Source organism: Canis lupus, chromosome 9 (genome assembly GCF_048164855.1).
Source record: "Canis lupus baileyi chromosome 9, mCanLup2.hap1, whole genome shotgun sequence".
Taxonomy (NCBI): Eukaryota; Metazoa; Chordata; class Mammalia; order Carnivora; family Canidae; genus Canis; species Canis lupus.
In genome coordinates this window covers 3,556,035-3,576,907 of record NC_132846.1, presented here as the reverse complement: position 1 = coordinate 3,576,907, position 20,873 = coordinate 3,556,035, and the positions used below count along the sequence as shown (strand labels likewise).

The 20,873-nt window shown below is 53.7% G+C and overlaps 1 protein-coding gene and 1 long non-coding RNA gene across 11 annotated transcripts in view; one reads left to right on the top strand and one right to left on the bottom strand.

Annotated features, from left to right (window-relative positions):
* Positions 1-20,873, top strand: part of ITPK1 (inositol-tetrakisphosphate 1-kinase) — a 180,075-nt gene that overhangs the window by 86,049 nt on the left and 73,153 nt on the right. For 7 of the 8 annotated variants that reach the window (XR_012036284.1, XR_012036283.1, XM_072837839.1 and 4 more), the window contains one exon: positions 6,950-7,075. Coding sequence is in view for 4 of the 8 variants with exons in the window: in XM_072837839.1 (XP_072693940.1) it covers positions 6,950-7,075 (126 nt within the window). In the remaining 4 variants the exon portion in view is untranslated. Of the gene's footprint in view, positions 1-6,949; positions 7,076-12,714; positions 13,488-20,873 lie in introns of those variants that run through there. The other variant, XM_072837841.1, reaches the window with a different exon arrangement.
* Positions 6,982-13,112, bottom strand: LOC140639632 (uncharacterized). Of its 3 annotated transcripts, XR_012036287.1 has the most exons (7): positions 12,835-13,112; positions 12,365-12,506; positions 9,925-12,146; positions 9,584-9,683; positions 7,790-7,807; positions 7,621-7,677; positions 6,982-7,201 (listed from the first exon to the last, which is right to left on the bottom strand). It is a non-coding gene; the product is annotated as an uncharacterized lncRNA (long non-coding RNA). The 3 variants fall into 3 exon arrangements; XR_012036286.1 differs by having other exon boundaries at positions 7,621-7,807; XR_012036285.1 differs by having other exon boundaries at positions 6,982-7,807.

The window sequence follows — 20,873 nt, the reverse complement described above, 5'->3', positions numbered from 1 at the left end:
TCCCAGTAATTCTTTTGTACCCTCTGGTGTGGGTGTACCTGTTGTTACGGTACAGCCAGTCTCATTTTGGGGACGTGTATTCTGTGTCCTGTGTATTTTGTCGATGTGACCTCAGCAAATATCCCTGGACCAGGAGTGATTCTTCACCTGTTGATTTTTTTCCTTAGGCCAGCACCTTGGGAATCGTCTCACTGGGTCAAAGGGCATGGTTGTATTTATCTTTATAATCTACCCTTGAACCTGGCTCCCTAGCATTGGACAAGGACCAGGGTTTTCTTATCTCCTAAGAACCTGGGGTTAGCCATTTTCTTAAGGAGCCACGCTTGCTGAGTGGGTATAAGTTTTTTGGCTCTTTGAAATAAAGTCAGTTTGCAAACGCCCAGTACTTTGGAACTGTAAAGTATGTTGGTCATGATACTGTGAACTCAACTTGGCCCCTCACCTTCTGGGAGAGAAAGGTTTTTCACTCTTCCTCCTTAACCAGATCACTGTGTGTTATTACCGAGGAATTGGAAACCAGTTACTGAGAAATTTGGGAATCGGGTCAAGAGGTGTTGGCGACCATCCGCTCCCCCTCCTGGGGCTGGAGTGCCTGCAATGACCAGCACTGTCCCAGCAGCCCTGCCTGCTGATGTTGGTGGTGACCTGCAGGTGGCCTCCTGCTCCTGACCCCTCTGAGGGCCACTTTGCTCTCCTTTGCGCGTGAGAGTTGCTCTTGCTGGGGAAGAGCCTTCAGCCTGTTCTCCCCAAGTTGTCTTTTGGAACCAACCTTGTGGGGAAGACACGTGGGTGCTGTGTCTTCCAAGGCGGGGCTCCCCTTTGGGGTCTGATCATGAGGCAGTAGATCTGACTTTTTCTTCAGTGGACACCTGTTACTGCATGGCGAGCCTTTACATATTGGAGATGGGGCAGTTCTGTCCCAGATGCCCAGAGCCCTGGCGAGCGCAGAGGAACAAAGCAGACAGGCACCCACATGCCTTCCCTCCAGGCTGTTTTGTCTAGACCCTGATCAAGGCAAAACTTTTCATGTAGTAACTTACATTTGAAGACATACCACTCCACAGGAGTGAACTAGAGGAGAAGGGGATGATGGCAGGAGAGAGACCCGGGTCTCAGGCAGCTGTAACTCCATGACCCTCAGTCCATTCCTTAATTTCTCTGTGACTCAATGTCCTCAGCTGCACCTCATGCAGGAAGCTCCTATCAGCATAGTATGTGGCCCATGGTAAGAACTTTCCAAATATTAATCGTTATTAACAATGACAGTAAGTTTTATTGTGGTAGCAAACCCTTTGAGGAGTCTCATGTGAGTCAGTACAAGTGACCTAGCTTTGCAAGATTCAAATTCTGCCTTGTGCTTGAGCCCTTCTTTATAGAAAGTCAGGGAAATTTCGACTGGTCAGCAATAATGTGAATCGTAAGAACAGGAAAATAAAAGAACTGACATTTATGGAGCGTGCTAGTGAATAGGAAAAACATGCCTCCTGTGATTGTCCTTTACTCTCTCATGTGTACTACACACTCAGAACACGTCTAACACCAGGTGTGCGAGCTACACTCTAACCCTCACTGCGTGTCCTGCAACTTACCTCAGTTCTGACAGCCTCTGTCTGGAGATAGTATTAGATCCACAGCCAAAGGGCTCAGTCCCACAGGCCTGCTCCCCCACCCCACACCGTTCAGATGCGACTCTCAGGTCCAGCTTGTCAACTGTGCTCCTGACCGGCCAGATGGCTCTCAATTGGAGGATCCCAGGACCCCCTCCTCAGGTTTGATTAATTTGCTAGAGCAGCTCATAGAACTCAGGAGCAATTTCCTTCATGTTTGCTGGCTTATTATATGGGGCTATGTTAAAGGATCTAGTTGAACATCCAGATGGAAGAGAAGCGCAGGGTGAGGTATGTGGGAAAGGGTGCAGAGTGCCCTGTCCTCTGGGAGCACCTCCGTGTGTTCACCAGCCTGTAAGTGGTCCAAGCCCTGCACCTTTGGGATTTTTATGAGTCTTCATTGTGTTGGCACAATCCATCATTAACTCCATTTCCAGGCCCTCTCCCCTTGCTGGAGGACAGGAGATGGGGCTGAAAATGCCAAACTTCCAATTGTGGCTTGATCTTTCTGGTGACCAACTTCCATCTGGAAGCCCACCAAGCTGTGCCTCATTAGAACAAAAGACTGTGCCAGCAGCTAGGAAGTCCCAGGGGGAGGCTGCATAATCTTGCTGTTGGCTGGGAACAGTTAGGAGTCAGCATGAGCTGTGAGACCTCAGTGTGTTATTTAGCCTCCATGCCTATCAGGGGTCCTGATCGCAGGCTGTTGCAAGAACTGTATCAGGTCATGTGCGTAGAGTGCCTAGAATAGGGCCTGGTCGGGCTCTATACTTACTAGAGAGTCTGCTTGAGATCCTCTCCATCCCTCACCCTCTACCACTCCTGCCTTGCGTGCACTCTCTCCCTCTCTCTAAAATAAATAAATAAATCTTAAAAAGAAAAGAACAGGGCCTGGCTCAAGGCAAGTGTCTGAGACCTGACCCTAGCCACAGGAGGGTGGTCTTCAGCCTCTCTGACTCCTGCACGGCCTCCATTTACAGCCTGTCTGGCCGTTCAGAGAGGTGTAGGTTGTTTACAGCAGCCCAGACTTCTGCAGGCACCAAATACCTTGCATCTCGCATCCAGGGAGGATGAGCAGCCTTAGCATGGTGTGGGAGCCATTTTCCCAGGTCCCTTGCCTCCCTGATGAGCCCCAGAGATGGTCTTACTTTTTTTTTTTTTTCCATATCTGGCTGCTTCTTGATCCTGTCAGGGAAGCACGTGTGGAAGTTTGGGAGAGAAGGAAGACCAGCACCCTCTGTTGGGGTGCCCTCCACTGCATACATGCTCTCTCCGTGGGGGCTGTATCAGGGTGCCAGTCAGGGGTCAGTGCCTTTGTGCAGAGGTGGTCACCTGTAGCCCCCGACGCATTGGCAACGAGCAGTGCAAGTTGAGAACTGAATGCGGATGGTTTCTGCAGCTGCCCCTGCCACATGCATTACATTCCACCTTTCTTCCCCCATTTTTCCCTCTCCCTCCTTCTCCAGGAGGCTGTTTCTAACCCCCCAATAGGAAGGAATCCCCCAGCTTTCTGGAATGTCCCTTCTAGTTGGTCTGCATTGTTTACTTTGTTCTTCAAAACACTCAGTTGAATTTAGCAAACTCTTCTTACCTCAAGCCAGGAACATGTTCTAGGTCCTCGGGATGCAGTCTCAGCCCTGGTTGGTGGGGGATCTCGGGATCTGCTGGAAGAATATGTTAAAGAAATGACTTGATATTTGGAAGTTAAATTGCAACCCCGGCAGGATGTGCAAAGGGTCCCAGGACTTTGGGTGAGACCAGGGAACCATTAAATCTTCCTGTTTGGGGTGCAGTGAGTTGAGAAGTCTGGAAAAGCATTGAACTTTGGAGCTGGGACTTGAGAAGTGAGTGAGAGCTCACTGTGTGGATGAGGGCTTGTGGGCAGGGGGACATTCTAGGCAGACAGGTGGCTCAAGCACAGGAGCTTGTACCCCAGGCAGGACTGGAGCGGTGTGTGGCCGTGGCATTTGGCTCTGCTTCTGCAGGGCCCCGGGACATTCACGTCACTGGCCCAGAGTCCTGAGAAGGGAGTGCAGGGGCCATGTGTGCCAGGCACCCAGGAGGTGCCCAGAGAATGCTCGTTGAGTGAATGAGTGAGCAAGCAGTGGTGGGATGTTATCTAAGCACTCAGGGCGGCGTTAACACCGCATCTGCTGTAGAGCAACCCTGTGCCACATCGGTAAATGTGATGTTGTAATCCACCGAAACAGCCCAGTAAGGTGTCGGGAATAGTGACGTCCTCATTTTATGGATGGGAAAGTGAGGCACAGAGCAGTTTCCGGCTGTGATGGGGTTTCCAGGCGTCTGCCATGCCCATCTTCCTCTCCTGATGAGGTCAGTGGGGGCCAAGGGGATATTCAGAGCCTAGATCACTTTGAATACTGGGCCAGGCACGATTGGGTCGATTGGGTCACTTGCTATGGAAGTCAGAGGTGACATTCCAGCCACTGGGGTTTGCAGGCCTTTGTTCCAATCCTCCCGGCCCTCCCCCCTCCAGCCAGCCTCCCATCATAGTTGCTGAGGGAAACACTGGGCCCTTGTTTCCTCTGAGTCCTGAGCTCTGAGTGCTGCGCAGAACACCGTCCTGCCTTGGCCTCACAGGGTGGCGTGACTCGGAAGCATGGCACCCACAGATCTCCTCCGGCCACAGTGGGCGGCCCTTTCATTGAGACATCCTTGTTCCTGCTGAGGAGGATCAGACCCCTTCTGCAAGGGAGAGCAAGTCTCTGAGAAAGTTCCCTTCTCTGGAGGCTGAGTGTGGCAGTGGAATTGAGTGGCAGTGGAAATGAGTTCCCTTCCCCACCCTATCTGGGAGGTACAGCTGGCCCACCAGGGTCCCCTCCTCTGCAGGAATACCTAGGCCCTGCCTGAGCACCTGTCCCCAGTGGGCTCCTTGAGAGGACGGTGGACTATTCAGGGTGCATGTGACTTATCTGGCCGCTTGAGGAGAAGCCACGCTGGAGAACTTTCTGGAACCAGTGGTAACTCCAGTCAGGCCTCAGTAAAGATGCTGCACAGAGAGACGGCTAAGCCAGGACCAGACCAGGCCTGATGTGCGTTCCAAGCGGCTGTTCTTGTGAAAGGGTTTTATTGGCATAAAAATGCTTGGAAAATATACAAAAAGAGGTGGCAGCCTTCCAGAACTCAACTGTTTACCTTCGTGGAGCGGCTGGGAATGTGGAGAGCTTATTTTCCCAAACAGCCCGTGCACATCAGATCTGCAGGGCGCAGGCAGGTGCCAGGCTGGGATGAGCTAGGGGCATCTCCTATGCCCACCTCCTTTCCCAAGCTCCCAGGACACATTTCTGTCCCCTCCTGGCCCACAGGAGAGCTGGGAGCTTCTGTCTGGAGATGGGTGTGCTGCTGGGGTTGAAGTTGCACTGTGTGACCACTTCTCTGACCCACTTCTCTGCCATTTCCAACTGCCTTGGTCTGAAAATTTTGGCCTGTTGTTTGTGGTGCCTATTACAGTGGAGCCACAGGTTAGGGCAAATATGGGTTTGTGTCTGTGGCCTCTTTTGAGAATTTGTTCCTTTGCCCATGTGACCACTTTCCACTGGCTTCACTCCCTTCCTTCAAATTCTGTTTGTTTTGCTTTGTTTTCCTGGGAAGTGGGTCTGGATGGAAACGTAATACTGAATCCACAGACAGGATCAGGAGGGTCCATGCAAGTCCCTGTGTTTATCAAAGGGGAAACTGAGGCCCGGGGGATGACAAGCCAGGCTTGTGTGCAGGCCCAGAACACTTGGCACCTCAGCTGTGGGGCCTCCCTCCAAGCCCCTACCGGGCCGTTTCCCAGCCACAAGGCTTTGCCCGATAACTTTTCCTCCCTGGGCTCTTGGTGTCCTGGTCTGTGACAGTGGGCTTGCTGTGAGACCAGCAAGTGCTGCTTCCCTTCCCACCCAGGAGCCCTAGAGGGGTCAGCTTCTTAGCCAGTCTGACTTTTGTTCTAGTTTGTATGTAAGCTAGTCACCACTGGGTGACAGTATTATTGTGAGGTCCAATTTTTTTTTCTTAATAAGGGAAATCCCTTAACATCTTTTCTGGCAGGCAACAAAAATAGGGGAAGAGTTAAGAATACCACCAGGAAAGAGTTCTTTCTGAAGGTTTGACCTTTAGAAGAGTTTAAATAAGAGAGGATGACAGGGTGTGGGCTGGGTTGGGGCAGCTGCCAGGACGTGGTGAAGCTCACAGAGTGGCAAGCTATCACCACCCCTGGCCGAGGGGACAAGAGGAGGTGGGTGGTACTGGGAGCCCTGGGGACAGGGAAGACTTGGGAGAGGGGTTGCATGCTTGATAGGGAATGTGAGGATGGTGGGAACAGACCCTGGTTTTCTCTCGCCCATCTTCTCTTGTGCTTCCGTGGGCCCCTCGGCCAGAAGCCAGGACAGGGCAGCCAGGTGGTTGTGGCACTAGAGCTCCACCTCCCAGGGCTAAGTGGGCTTTGGTGATGGGGGCAGGCACTGAACTACAAGCAGAGCCTCAGATCTGCATCTGAGCACCACCATCTCATCACTGTCAGACCCGAGTGGGTCCCCACTTTCCTCATTTGTAAAATCACTTTCTCATCAGGTGGTTGGAGAATAAGAACCTAGCCTGATGCCTGCCTGGAGTGAACATCCAGAGCTGTCATATGACTTCTTTGCTAGGAGTTTTTGAAACAGCCTGGCACCCTGGAGGAAGTCCCACTTGTGTGGGGGTGGGGACGGGGGTAGGCTGGTGGCTTTCTCCAGCTTCTGCTGAGGTCCTCGAGGTCAGCCAGGTGCCAGGCTGGCACTGCTGACTCCAGGGAACTGGACTTACAGGTGATGGTGGCTAGGTGCCGGGCGACAGACATCTGGTGGGTCAGGAAGCATGGTGTCAGGCCGCCCCAGCTGTTGGCAGGTGCTCCTGTCTTGGGGTCAGGTGGTGGCGACTGTCTGTCAGCTGGGTGGCTCTGGCTCCCTTGGGACGTGATCTTCCCAACCCCTTGTTCTTGAAAAAATAAACACAGCCCCCCATGGAGCAGGGCCAGTCGCGCCCATGGGGCCCGGGCAGTTGCGCACTCCCTCTCTGTGGCTGTGATGAGCCCTGATTCCCATGTGTGTACCTTCTGCACCTGGCAGCATGGGGCCTGGGGACAGAAACACAGACATGGGGCCTGCCGATGACTTCTAGAGGCCCAGTGGCTTCGTGCCTTCGTCCCTGTCTGCATTTTCCATGAGTACCAGCCCCTCTCCTGCCCCCTGTCCCAGTGCTGCAGGGATGTACAGGGATGAGGTGGGGGTGGGGTGGACAGCGGGGCCATGGGCTCAGGTGCTGATGCTGATGTTTTTCTCCATGTCCTCCCCCTGCCCTGACAGCTGAACCTTAGCCGGCCCATCGAGGAGCAGGGCCCCCTGGATGTCATCATCCACAAGCTCACCGATGTCATCCTCGAAGCCGACCAGAATGACAGCCAGTCCCTGGAGCTGGTGCACAGGTTCCAGGTGAGTGAGGAGAGTGAGGAGGCGAGTCCCGAGAGCGGCTCTGGGCATGTCTACAGCTGGAGCAGCTATCTCGCTGTGTACCCCCGGGGAATGGTTGTGCAGCTGCCTTGCGAGGGCCTCAGTCTCCTTGGTAACATGGGATTGACCAGCGCATGGTTGGTACCCCGTCCGCTCTCTACCTGTACAGACGTGCTCCACTGATGAGAGCATCACCGCTTCCTCATGGCACGTGACCCGCGGCATGCCCGGTCCCGGTCTCCGCCTCTGAGTTGCCCACGTATTGGAAGCCTCCTACTGTGTGTTGAGAAGGGACCCCAGGGGCGGTGGGGGTAGAGCAGCCTTCCCAGCTCCCAGCCTTCCCAGAAGCCAGCCTTGGTGGAGAAGCCCTTCTCTGCTCGCTGCTCTGACCCCTGTGTGCCTGTTTCTGAGCATGGACAGTCCTCTTGGCTGCTCCCTCCTCCCTGTCCCTCCACCTCTACCCAGGTCTCAACCTCACAGCGACTGCCCCCCACCTTGGGAGGTGCTGCCTCTGCCCCCCCACTGACCTGCCCTGTGTTTTCTCTGGTGTGGACAAGTACGCGATTCATTCCTCAGGAGAACAACTTGAGGGGGCGTAGAAAACAAAGTCATGTTGTCAGTGAAAATGCAGCAACGTGGAGGGCCTCCCTGGTGGGAGGGCTGCTTGAGCATGCTTTTCAGCCAGTTGTTCCTCACCTTAGGATAGCCAGGTCACTGCGAGAAGTAAAGGCCCGGGAACATAAAAGTGCCTAATGTCTGCTGCGTGTGCACCTCTGCTCCTGTAGCAGGGTCTTCAGCACCACTGTCACTGTAATACTGCTCTTCTGGGTAAAGGGCTGTCGTCCCCAGCCAGCCCCAGGCCCTGGGAGTTCAGGACCACCCCCCTGGGGAGACACCCATCCCTTGCTTCCCAGCCAGGTGGTGGCTGAACTGTGACAGAGGACCCTGTCCCTGTGCGCCGGCCTTGGGAGAAGAGAAGGTTACAGGGAAAGAGCACATCAGTGGGAAGTGGGGACCGGTGGCTCTAGGGTTTTAGCCTCTTGGTGCATTTCCCATGGAAGTGTTGCCTGAGTCCCCGGAGTCTGTCCCAGACAGGGTGCACACACTTGGCCACCTTCAGTGACCTCGGTGGAACCTTCCAGCCTGGGTATTTTGGGGATAAATGTTCACTGCACTCTGTGCTGGAGCCTGAAGCCAGATATCTGATAAGGCCAGGACATTTCCTTCTTTGTGAAGAGAGCAATCCTTTGGGGAAAAGGGTGACAGGCTGAGCTTTCCAGAGGCCCCAGGAAAGGAAGAGACAGTGGCCGAGGGCCACTGGAAAGAAGCTTCAGGGCCCTGAAGCCCAGGGAGAGGCCTGTGCGGCTACACTCGGGCCTTCCTCCTGCCCCAGGGTCCCCGTCTGCTGACCGAGTTACCCATACTGCTGTAGGGTGTGAGCCAGACCAGATAAACTGGCACCTAGCCTTGGTCCCGCCCCTGGTTTTCTGATTCTTGTATTAATATTTATGCAAGACCTTGAGGAGGAGACATTGACTCGAGTAGGTAGGGACCCCAGCTCAGCAGCAGGGAGGCAGAGCCCAGGGCTCGGGTTTGTTTCTGAAGTTTGTAGTGAATAAGAATGCAGAGTGAGATGGTTTTCCCCAGAAGGGGCTTGTCATGAGGGGCCTTCTCTGGATGCCACGTTCAGGGCCCAGGAGAAGTGAGTTGAGGAATAGGAGTCTCTGAGGTGTCCCCCCAGCCCTCGAGCATCCTGCTCCTGGGATAGAAAGGAATTCTGAGCTCACAGGTTATGCTTTCTTTCCTGGCTGCCTTTGAGGAAAGGTGGGGGTGTAGGCCTGGGGTTCCTTGCACATCACTAAAGCTGGTTGCCTTAGAAACTACTCCCCCCAAGCCTTTTTTAATATTGGCCCCAAGAGAACTTTGCTTGGAGAATCATCAGGATGATTCAGTTGTTTTTCTGTCCAGAGTTCACGGGGAGCCAGTAGCCTGGTGCCGCCATGGCTCTGCCTGAGATCCATCTATCACTGAGCAGACCTTGGGGGTCCTGCCCGTGGGGACAAGTGTGGCCGGGGTGGTGGGAGGGTCTCCATCCCTGTGCTTGGGGGTGTCCTGGCCTCTCTTGAGCTGTTTCCCCAGGGAGCAAAGAGAACCTTCTCACTGTGGCGCCCTCAGGGCACAGCTAGCAGGGCTGGGGCAGTCCTCCTCCTGCCACCTCTTCCAGCCTCAGAATTGCCCAGAAGGGTTACAGTGATTGTGTTCTGTGGGGCACGTGGAGCTGAAGGTGGATCTTCCTGGGGCTTTCCCTGAATGAGCATGGAGGAAGGAGGTTTGCGTCTAAACTGATACCTATTTCCCTGCCTGGACCAGCTAGAGGATTGCTAAGTGTTCTGCAAACACTAGGGAGGACCTAGCCCAGAGGGGAGGCCCATGGGGAAATAGGGACCACCCTCACAGCCCCTAGAGTGATGAGTTAGGGCTGGTGCCCACCTGATCACTGCGTGTCCTGGTGTTACACCGTCCTGTGCCTCCTGTTTGCAGTGGTAACAAAGACTTCGTTCAGTCTTGCGCGAGGCCCATGAGACGAGACCTACAGAGACAAAGCCTGCATGATCTGGCCATCTTCTCCACCCACATCCTCACCTCGCCCCCCACCCCCACCCCTGTGCCTCAGGCTCTGTGCTCTTGCCCGCCTCAGGGCCTTTGCCCAGGCTGTCCTCGTGCTTGGGATTCCTTCTTCACCCCCAGCTGTCAGCTCAGGTGCCCCTCCCTCAGGGTGGCTTCGCTGACCATCTCACTAAGGACACAACCGCTACCCTAGGCCCTCCTACCTTTCTGCGTTTCATTCCCTCCGTTGGGAAATGCATAATGCTCAAGCAGTTGGTCCTGTCTGTCTGTTCATGCAGGGGTTAGCTGCATGTTAGGGCAGGGGTTGCCTCCGTGTCAGGCTCACCAGAGATCCCATTGTCGCACGTGGTGCCTGTTGTGTAGCAATTGTGCCCGTAGATGGTGAAGGAAAAGAGCATGGTGGGTGCTGGCTTCATTCAGGGTGCCCTGCTGGGCCAGAGGAGGAAGTGAAGGGCTCGGGGTGGGGGTGGGGTGGGAAGCAGGACACGAGGAAGGGTCATGAGGCAGATGGCACTGCCTGTCGGGTGTGTGTGAGGGTTCCTCCGGACTGGGGAACCACAGGATGAACAGGTTGGGGAGAGATGGCTTCTTCTGGCCAGGCCATGGAGCTTGGACCTGATCTTGCAGGCGAGGTAAGGGTGATAAGGTCAGATTTCCCTGGAAAAATGTCTGACTCTTGATTTCCACTCGTGAGATTGAGCCCCATGTTGGGCTCCATACTGGGTGTGGAATCTGCTTAAGAGTCTCTTTCTCTCTCTCTTTTTAAAAGTTTATTTATTTATTCATGAGAGACACACACAGAGAGAGAGGCAGAGACACAGGCAGAGGGAGAAGCAGGCTCCATGCAGGGAGCCCGACGTGGGACTTGATCCAGGGTCTCAAGGATCACATCCTGGGCTGAAGGCAGGAGCTAAACCGCTGAGCCACCAGGGCTGCCCTCCCTCTCTCTCTTTTTAAAAAGATTTTATTTATTTCAGAGAGAGAGCATGAGCAGGACAGAGGGAGAGGGAGCAGCAGACGCCCCGATGAGCAGGAAGCCCAAGGTGGGGCTCGGTCCCAGGACCTTGAAATTACGACCTGAGCTAAAGGCAGATGCTTAACCAACTGAGTCCCCAGGTGCCCCCTCTCCCTCTCTTTAAAAAAAAAAAAAAGCTGCTATGAGCTTTTATATACACATTCGCACTGCTGGGTCATGTGGTAGCTGTTGACTTGATGCAGGGACCCCTGGCACTGGCCTTCCCAGGGCTGCGCTGACATCCCCCCACCAGCAGAGTGTGAAGCCTCGGTGTTCCTACCTCCTCGCCAGCACTTAACCTGACTTCCACTTCAGCCATCCTAATGGGTGTCACGTGGTATCTTGGGGTTTTCATTTAAGCTCTGTGATGGCTGCTGACATCAGGCATCTCATTCTGTGCTTCTTGGTCATTTGCACATCTTCCTGCAGCCCTCCTTATACTTCACGTGTAGATGTCTGGAGCCCATAGATTTATTTGCCTTTTTTCCTCCTTTAGCCTCCTGTGTCCCAGAGCAGAATGCTTGGGAACGCTGCTAATAGAGCCTGCTGCTTGGGGCCAGGGCTCTCTGCACTGCTGCTTTTTGGCCGGCCTTGGGAATGTCCCCCACGCTTCAGTTCCCTTATCAGTGAAACAGGGCCAGTCTGCATCCCTGTCTCCGAGGGCTACGGGAGGACCGGGTGTGCTGACTGCATGAGCACCCAAGCACTGGGCCTGGGCTGGTGGATCCTGGAGCCCAGGCGGGGCACCTGCTGCCTCTGGCCTGTGTGGCACCTGCCCCCCCGCCTCCCAGTCAAGCTGCAGACTCCAGTTCCTCTGACATCAGAGGGGTTGGTGGGGCTCTGCTGCATGTCTGGGAGCTGGGGTGACTGGGCAGCTCAGACAGGTTGTCATCGTGGCAAAAGGAGGAGAACTCTGTGAAGCAAGCTCCAGCCCTTAGTTTGTGCCCCAGCACAACACTTGCCGTGGACTCTGCCACGTGAGTGGCCTCACCTATTCTCATGGCTGAGCCACACCACAGGGAGGTGGGCACGCGCGCATGGTCAGCTTGCAGGCCAGGGAACCGGATGCGGTGGAGATAGTGCAGCAGCCCCACAACATCCTTTCCTCCCAGGAATTAAAAACGACAGTTGTCATGAGGATTGAACAAGGAAGATGCGCCATGCCCTTAGAACAGCACTCACTCTGAGCGTGTGTGCTTGTGGATACGTGTTCCCTACTCTCACGGTGAACGCCTGGGTGTGATGACGTGTGTTCACCAAGTGGCCACAGAGTCAGGCCAGCTTCTTCGTATTAGTATTATTACCACCACCCCAGCACAAGCACGGCTCACCTGAGCCGACCCGAGAGTTCTCAGTCGTGATTGTAGTCAGCGAGGCAATTATGGAAATGTCCCCTAATTGGAGGTATCCCTGTGACAGGAGCAGAAAGGTGCATTGACTTTAACAGGAGGCAGGGCTGGGTGGAGGTCTGAGGACTCAGGTCCTAGGCCCGGCTCCGCCCCTGGGGCCTCAGTGGCCCTGCCTGCTACCCTGGGAACGTGCGAGGATGGCACCATGGGGTGGAGGCACTGGGAGCTGCGGTTGCCACGAGCAGCAATGATCCCCTCCAAGACCACAGCTCCACTTACCTCCAACCCCTGGGGCTCCGAAATGATTTCATGTTGGGCCAGATCACAACCTATCAACTTCTGATGTAGGCTCTGTGCCGCATGTTGGAGGGGCAGAGTGGAAGCAGAAGCAGCACAATTTTGTTGTTCTGGACCTTCTAACCTGATTAGGGAGAGAACATCTAAACCTAACAAAAAAATAAGTGAATTTCTGTCTATTTGGGAGCAGAGCTTAGTGGCATGTGGGCTCCCTGGCTGGGGGGTGTCAGAATCAGAATGCTGGGTGCCAGCGAAGGGTCTGGGTGGTCACCATGGAACCTTGCGAGAGGCTTGTGCTTCTTCCCAAGTGGGTCCCAGCTGACCGACCCCCTGTTCTTTGGACACTCCACATCTCTTAGCTCATTTTGTGCTTACTTCAATCCCTGGGAAAGTGGAATTACTTCCCCATTTTTCAGGTAAGGAAACAGGCCCAAGAAAGGTAAGGCACTTGCCTGGGATTGCTCAGTTAGAACTGGACGGCCAGGATTGTAGCCTATGTTCTTCCAAATATGCCTCGGGGCAGCTTTGGCTGGCAGGTGACTGACCCTTGGGAGGGTGAAGGCCAGTGATCCGGGGTCACCTGAGGGAAGAGGTCACCATCTGGGATCACCTCTGGCACCGCTGGTGCTACACAGTGATGAATGTCAGCCAGCAGATCCCAGTGGAGGCAGAACTGGGCATAGCTGGTGACCCTGGCCTCAGAGGACAGGTCTGATCCTGGGGTGGCCCTGAGGTCAGCCTCTTTGTGACTATTGCCCTGGGTTACAAGGCCACCCCCACACCCCACCCCCCACCCCCCGCGGGTGGAGATGGCTATACAATCTCCCATTGTGTGCCCAGGTCAGGCGTTGGTGGTGAATCATTCCTTCTCCCCAGGGGAGGTTGGTGCCATTTAGTGCCATTAGCCTTCCCTGCATGGAGCGGAAGATTGGTCCCCCAGGTAGACCCACGACTTTATGACCCCATTTCCAGCCCCCAGCAGAGCTGGACTTTGCACAGCACTGGGTGGCACAGTGGGAGGGCATGGCTGCCCTGGAAGCCTGCACTCTGACCCAGCACACTGGCTGTGTGTAGATGGTCAGTGTTCCACGGCAGAGGATTTGAGGTATGTTGGGTTTTAGAAATACTAATGTTTAAAAAAAAAAAAAAAAAGAAATACTAATGTTTATAAATAATCAAGTTTTCCAAGGTTGAAGAGGAACTTTTCTTTTTTTTTTTTTTTAAAGATTTTATTTATTTATTCATGACAGCACAGAGAGAGAGAGAGAGGCAGAGACACAGGCAGAGGGAGAAGCAGGCTCCATGCGGGGAGCCTGATGTGGGACTCGATCCCTGGTCTTCAGGATCACACCCCGGGCTGAAGGCGGCACTAAACCACTAGGCCACCGGGGCTGCCCTGAAGAGGAACTTTTAATGCACGGTATTTCAGGGTTCCTTAGCTCTGCTGACTTGTTGGGCCAGATGACTATCCTGAGGGATTGTCCTGTACATTATACAACGTCCACCCACTAAATGCTGGTGACACCACCCTCAATGGTGACACCTAAAAATGCCTCCAGACATTGCCAATGGCTCCTGGGGGGCCACTTTGCCCCTGGTTGAAACCCCTACTTTTCCCAGAGCACAGCTGTTCCGAGGGCTTCGGTGGGTAAGTGAAGCTCTTCCTGTTTTAAACATGTGGATACTGAGGCCTCATTGGATACAGGAGCTGGGTTTTGGAGATCGGGATCTCAGACCATGAGGTCTGAAGTCTGTCTCCTGGGCTCTTGTTTCAATAACTCCTGCAACAGAAAATCACCTTCTCCATTCTCCTCTTGGCCTGTTCTGGGGCCGTGACTTCCTGCCTCGTTTCCATGTTTCCCACGTGGGCTGCATGTTCACGATATAGTTATTGTGGTTTTTTTCACCTTCGTGCGGTAAATCACAAAGCCTCTCACCAGCCAAGCTGGCCTCTGCTGACCTTGGTCCTCCGAGGCATGGGGACCTCCCTGAGGCCCTCCTTGCATGGCCCATGCTGCTGGGGTCCACGCCCAACTGTCTTGGGCCTCTGACTTCCCACAATCCCTGGCTTCCAGCCCCTGACCCGGCCTGTGTCTCTTAGTCTGTTCATTGAGCTCGAAGATTGATCATCAAAGATCTTTTGGGTCATTCATCCAGCAAGTCTTACTGTGGCCAGGAGTCTTCAAAGACTACAGATACAGTAATAAATAAGACAAATCAAATGGACTCAGCCCTTGCCCCCGCACAGTTGTTAAGGGGGGGGGGGGGCGCGTGGAGCAAAGGAAATGCAAACAAAACACAAGCAAATAGAGGAAAAAGTCACACACAGTCTCTAGTTAAGGTAAGTTCTAGGAAGAAGAAAAATCAAGGCTGTGACAACAGGGAAGTTCTTACCACTTCATCAAGCTACAGCTTCTCTGAGGAGTTGACTTTTGAGCTGAAGCCTAAAAGCCCGGTTGATCAAGGGGAGGTCATGGAGCCGGCCTGGGGGCAGCGTCTTCCAAGCCCTTGGGGCAGCAGGGACACAGAGGTTCAAGGACCCTGAGTAAGCTGGTGCGGGTATCAGAGCACAGGGACTGAGCATGCCGGATGGCTGTGGCTGGAGCAAGGCCGGAGGTGCAGGGGGAAGTCAGCCTGTGATGCTCGGCCAGCGGGGTAATGCATGTGGTGCGTATGTGGGGTGGCAGCAGGGGCTGGCTGTTCTGGGGAGCTGCAGCTGGTGCTGGAAGCAGGACACTGGGGTCCCGAGTGCAGATGGGAGGGACCCAGGTGGCTCTGACAAGAGTGGCCCTGACTTTTCTGAAGTCGGGCAGCACACTGCAGACCCTGCACCAGTTCCCAATGACTCTTTCTCCCTCCCCTACCATGGTAGTGTGGGCTCCCTGAGTTCAGTGAATAACACTTACACACCCAGCAAAGCTGGGGGGTCTTGCAGGCCCTGGGGAGGCCTCAGCTTGTTCTGGGAACTAGTGTAAGGGTGGGCTCCCGTAGCTAGGCCAGGATCCCGGGGGTGAGGGGGAGGTGGCCCCAGGGCAGGGGCTCCACAGATGCTCACGGGAAGGGGAATGTCCGTGGGCCCCACATGTGGAGGGGGTCCACGGGGGTGTTAAGACAGGTGCTTAAGGAGCGTGGGGCTCAACTGACAGCTGCATGAGTGGGGAACAGACAGCCCCTTTCTGGTCCTTGCTGTGCTCAACCACCAGCTCTTGATGGTTGGGCCAGGAGACTGCTGGGACCCCCGGAGCCCCACTGCGACCCTGGATGGCAATGCTCGTCTGTCCTGGTTTAGCGTCAGCCTGTGAGGGGATGCTTCCGACCAGCACCCAGCCCTGCAGGTCCTTCTCCTGGCTCCGGAGGCCTGCATGGCCTCGATCTCTCTCCTGAGGACCTGAGGAGGCCGTGGCTCCGTGACAGGGCATGTGACTCTCATCAGATAACCAGTCTGGCCAGGCACTGTGCCAGCTCCTGCTGACAGGGGATTGTGAACACTTAGAAGTTTGGTGCTGCAGTCTGGGCACCGAAAGGGAGGGATTGTTTTCCTTGGCGGGGGTGGGGGGGTGGGGGGGGGTGGCTGGGAAGGGCAGGGAGGAGGTGTTTGCCATCTTAAGTAACAGCATTCTGTTCACTTCCGGCCCCTTCTTCCTCAGCATCTGGGCTTACATTTTGGCAGGAGCTCATTTCTTCATGGACTTTCTCACCCATAGGGACCACACTGTGCTACCCAGGCTATTTGCCCAGTGGAGATGGGCTGGGAGGATGACCCAGGTGGAGGGACAGTCGGGGGGACATCTGGCCTCGGGATGGGGGTGCCTGTGACCCGGAGGCCACTAGCGGGGACACAAAGGTGGGCATATGGAGTCACAGACCCAGGAGAACCCATTGTCTCCTGGACCCACACAGGCACTGTCTTAGCACTTCCCTTCCCCTCATGCAGGAAAGGGTTTGCCTGCCCCATCCATGGTATGAGTCTGCACAGCTCATCCTGGAGGCTGGAGCCCGGGTGCTCCCTTCTCCTTGGCCCCTCTAGAACCCCTTGTCCTGTAACTGTTCTGTTCATCAGGAAGGACGGGCGCGGGGCTGCTTATTGCTGATGTTCTGCTCTGAGGAAGCTTGGTGGGCCCTCCCTGGATGCCCCAGTGTTTCTCCTACCCGGTGCTCCATCTGGGACCGAGAATCATCGTCATCTTGTGGACTGTGACTCTGGCACATTCCTTAGGTGCTGGGTCGTCTGTGCATGGCTCTCAGCGGCCCTGACAGGCTGACTCTGGTAATGTCAGAGTCCCTCCCACCACTGCCACCCAGCCAGCCAGTTCCCATCTTGGGCGCAGCCATCGGTTCCCTTTGGCCTTGAGCCTTTTCAGAGGCTTCTGTGTTACGTGAACAGAAATGGTCTTCCTTTCCCTACACAAAACCGTTGTTCAGACAGTAGATCTTAGAAACGAGGGCAGGCTGTGTGGTTCAGCAGTTCAGCACTGCCTTCAGTCCAGGGTCTGATCCTGGAGACCTGGGATCGAGTCCCACGTCAGGCTCCCTGCATGGAGCCTGCTTCTCCCTCTGCCTGTGTCTCTGTACCTCTCTCTCTGTTTCTCATGAATAAATAAATAAAATCTTTTAAAAAAAATGATTTCACATCAGCCTTTCGGACTACCTCACTCTGTTTAATGGCTACATGGTATTCCATTCACTGGCCTTAAATCCTTCCCTTAAGCAGCCCTCTAGTGATGTTTCTGGAACATGCCATAGTGGTGAAACGCCCTTGTACAGGTATCTGTATGCGCATGCGGGCAGTTCTGTGGCGTAAACACCTCAAAATAGAAATACTAAGTTTCTATATTCTTAATTTTGGTTGGTGCCCAGTTTCTTCCCATAAAGTTGTACCAACCTAGAGTTGGCCTGTGCTCCACCACTTTGGGAGATGCTCTTCTCATTGGCATAATTTGGCCTGGAATTCTGGAGTATCGGGGGAGGGGGTATGCCCCTAGCAGTCCCCTCATCCCATTGTGTTTGCTGCTGGCGCTCGGGGCCATGGCGGGGGCAGCATCTGAGCCAGGCTCACATAGCCTGTCTGAACCTTGACCTGATGCCGTCTCGTGTGTCTGGTGCTCATGTGTTCACACCTGGCCATTCTCTTCTGAAATCCCTGCGCTATCAGGGCCTGACCACCCCAGCCTGAGATTTTGGGTTTAAATTACAGGTCTGAAGAGCAACCAGGCTATGGGACAGAGCGCATCATTTTCCTATCACTGGCTCTGCCAAATCATGCCAAAGGTCAGCAGTATTTTGGTCCTCAAATGGCAAAGTCCAGCACACATGCCTCTAGTGCCAGCTCCCTGTCAGTTCAGCCCCTAGGCCACACATGCTGATAGACCAGTGGCTGCAAGACTCAGAGCTGACCCTGCAACTCCTCAGCTCAGGACCCTGTTGCTTTAGAATTCTATCCAGACTCCCTGGCTGCTGTGTCTCTAGCTCTCTATCCTGTTTTCTGCCTTATATAACCTCTTTGAGACCTCTGTCTGCCCAGGCATGCTGGGCTCCCTCACCTCATGTCTTTCCTCGTGCCGTCCTCTCTGCCTGGAATGCCTTTTCTCCTCGTGGCTCATGCCAATGACCCTTCGTGGTCATCAGAAACCCTCCAGAAACTCTCTCTCTCCCCCTTCCCTCGCCCTCCCCCACGGCTAGATTAGCCCCCGAGGCACACCCCTGCATATTCCCATATGGCAATGTCATCATTCCCTACATCTCTGCACTTAGGAGCCCCCAGTGACGGTGGGCAGATTGTGGTCGCTCTGTAGTGGCAGAGGCACCTCCACCCTGGTGCACATGTGCACCTGCATGCATGCGCGACACATGCATGCGTGCACACACATTTTTCGGGGGCTCCCCCTGCCTGACCCCATGCTCTCTGGGAGGCCTCAGGCTGAGTGCTCAGACACTGGCAATCTCTCCAGAATACAGATGAGGGTCAATTAAGACCAAGGTGTCTGAAGTGTGGAAGCCCAGCACTCCCCAACGAGTCATATTGGAGGGTTAGAGATGTAGCGGGTGAGGAGCTGCCCTCTACAGACTCTGGGCTGAGAGTCGTCTTAGCCCCTACTCACAGGCAGTCCGGGTGTGTGTGGTATTGCTTGAGCCAAAGAACTGATGTCAGTGGCAGAGCCACTGGCCATCTGTCATTCATGGGCCTGTTCCACTCAGTCTCTTCCCTCTATTGTGGGTACATGTGGCACTGTCCTAACAAGACTGGGTTCTGTGTAGTCGTTGCACTTTGCATATGCTCGAGGGGAATAGGCCCTAAGAGGTTTTTTGGTTCATTTATCACTTCACAGAACCCAAGAATCCTAGGACTTAAAAGTCAGAAAGGATGTTATAAAAATGTTATTCTAACCTACTTGTTTTTGTAGGTGGGAAAACTGAAATACTAATGATTTAAGTGCCTTTCAGAAGTACACATAAAGTTAATGGCTGTGTTAGGACTTGAACCCAAATTTCTTGACTGTCTTTACCCTAACTTTCACAGTGTCTCAGGGTCCTCATGCTAGGATTGGGATTGGCCAGGTGCTGCTGGGCGGAAAGAAATGGTCAGCCAGCCAGTGTTTGGAAAGCAAAAACCTTGGACTGTTATGTAGGTTGTGCACTGCACAGGTCAGTGGCAGACTCTGTGAATGGTACCCTGTGTGGCTGGACTTGGCGGTCCTGCCCCTGGTATGTACTAGATGCTGCCACAATCCTTTCTTGGCCTCTAGAAGCCCACCTCCAAGGTTTAGCTGAATGCATCGCTAGTCCCAGCCCTATGCCCAACCTGGCTACCTCTTTAGACACCTGGCCTGTGATTCTAGAATAGTCAAGGGTGCTTTGGTTTAGCTAGGGCCGTGGTTGGCTGCCTAGCACATTCTGTTGCATCAAGACACCTAGGTCTGGCTTGGATTCCCCAGGACTATCTGTTGTATGTGGTTTTCTGTAAGGTGTAATGAACAAGCAGGTATTCTGGGTGGTGCCAGGAAGGCTTTGCCTGGGGGACATTTGGCTCTAGCTTCATTTGATTTCATGTCCGTGAATACTGTTGATTCCAAGGCTTCAGTAGTCTTCCCAGAGGATTCGTTAGCTGTCCTCCCCAGAAAGCTCTGCTCAGTATGGCTCATGACCTCATCCTCATGTGGAGCCGATCTCCCAGGAATGGGTTTCACTTTCTCTGGAAGCATACTGTGCATTTGAAAGTCTGATTGCCCATGACACCGTTTTATCTATTAGACCTCCCTCTGCGGGTCCCACTCCCTCACTTGGTAGGTGCCCACTGCAGGCATCCTGTGCGTCCAGCATGTGCTGGCCCTGAGAACCCTGCCCTGGGCTTTCCCTTGGAAAGGGATATATGGATCTTCATATATGGATCTTCATCACAGAGGCCATTGTGGTCTCTAGCATCTGGTCATGCCATTTATTACTCTCCTAAGAGGTAGCTGTCTTGTGGTTGTTGTTAGTTTGTCTTGATCCAGAGCTAGCAACAGAAGCAGAGACTCTAACCCAATGTGGCTGTTCCTTGGGACCTCTGGGAGCCAAGTGAACCTGGGCAGACTCCGGGGTGGTAGAAGAGCAGATAGAGGTCATCTCTGCCACGTCACTGTGACCTCAGGCTAGTTTCGACTTCTCTTTCCTTTCTGAAAAGATGGGCTCGACTGAGGGACCTTAGGTTTTGCAAGGTCTGACCATCTGTGACTCTGCTTCCGGGAAAGAAAATTGCAAACTCTTTTGCCATTTTTTTCTTGGGTGCTTTATTTTTTTTATTTTTTCTTGGGTGCTTTAAATACCTGTACTGGCACCAAATGTCATGTCCTTCTCATTAGCAGAACATGAGAAAGACCTATTTTTTTTTTATTTAACATAAATTTTGAAAGAATGCACATGAGAAATTCTGGCTGTAGCTAAGATTGAGGTGTGTTTCCTTTAACTAGGGCTTCCATGCCACCTTTTGCTGAGTAGAGAACTAGTCAGATAGCCTGGATCAGATGCCATCTTGGCTACTTCATTACTGGGAGAGCCTGGGCAAGGTACTGAGGTGCTCGCAGCCTTAGTTTCTCTATCTGTCAAATGGGGCTGCTAATAGGACATACTGTGTAGGGCTGTTGTGAGGAATGAGTGTGTCAGTTCTTGAAAGTGTGTAGAACACTGTCCAGTACTTGGTGAACATTCAGGAAAAGTTGGCTGCTATCAAAATCATTATTATTGTAATTATTAATAATAACTCATTCTGGTGTCTTGCCAGGACCTCCATCACAGTGTTAAGACTTTAGGAACTGGAAACTTCCTGTCTTTCATCCACCACTTGGTGTGGAAGGAGCTAGTTCAAAGGCCAGCTTTGTGGCCATCAGCTGGAAGATCTGGCCTTGAGCTGTGCTCTCAGGAAGAGTCGAAGGAGTGAGATTCTGCTGAGTAAGCCCAAGGTTACCTCTTTTTCCATTAAAGCCCCAGTGAGTAATTTTTAACAGCCACAGGGAAG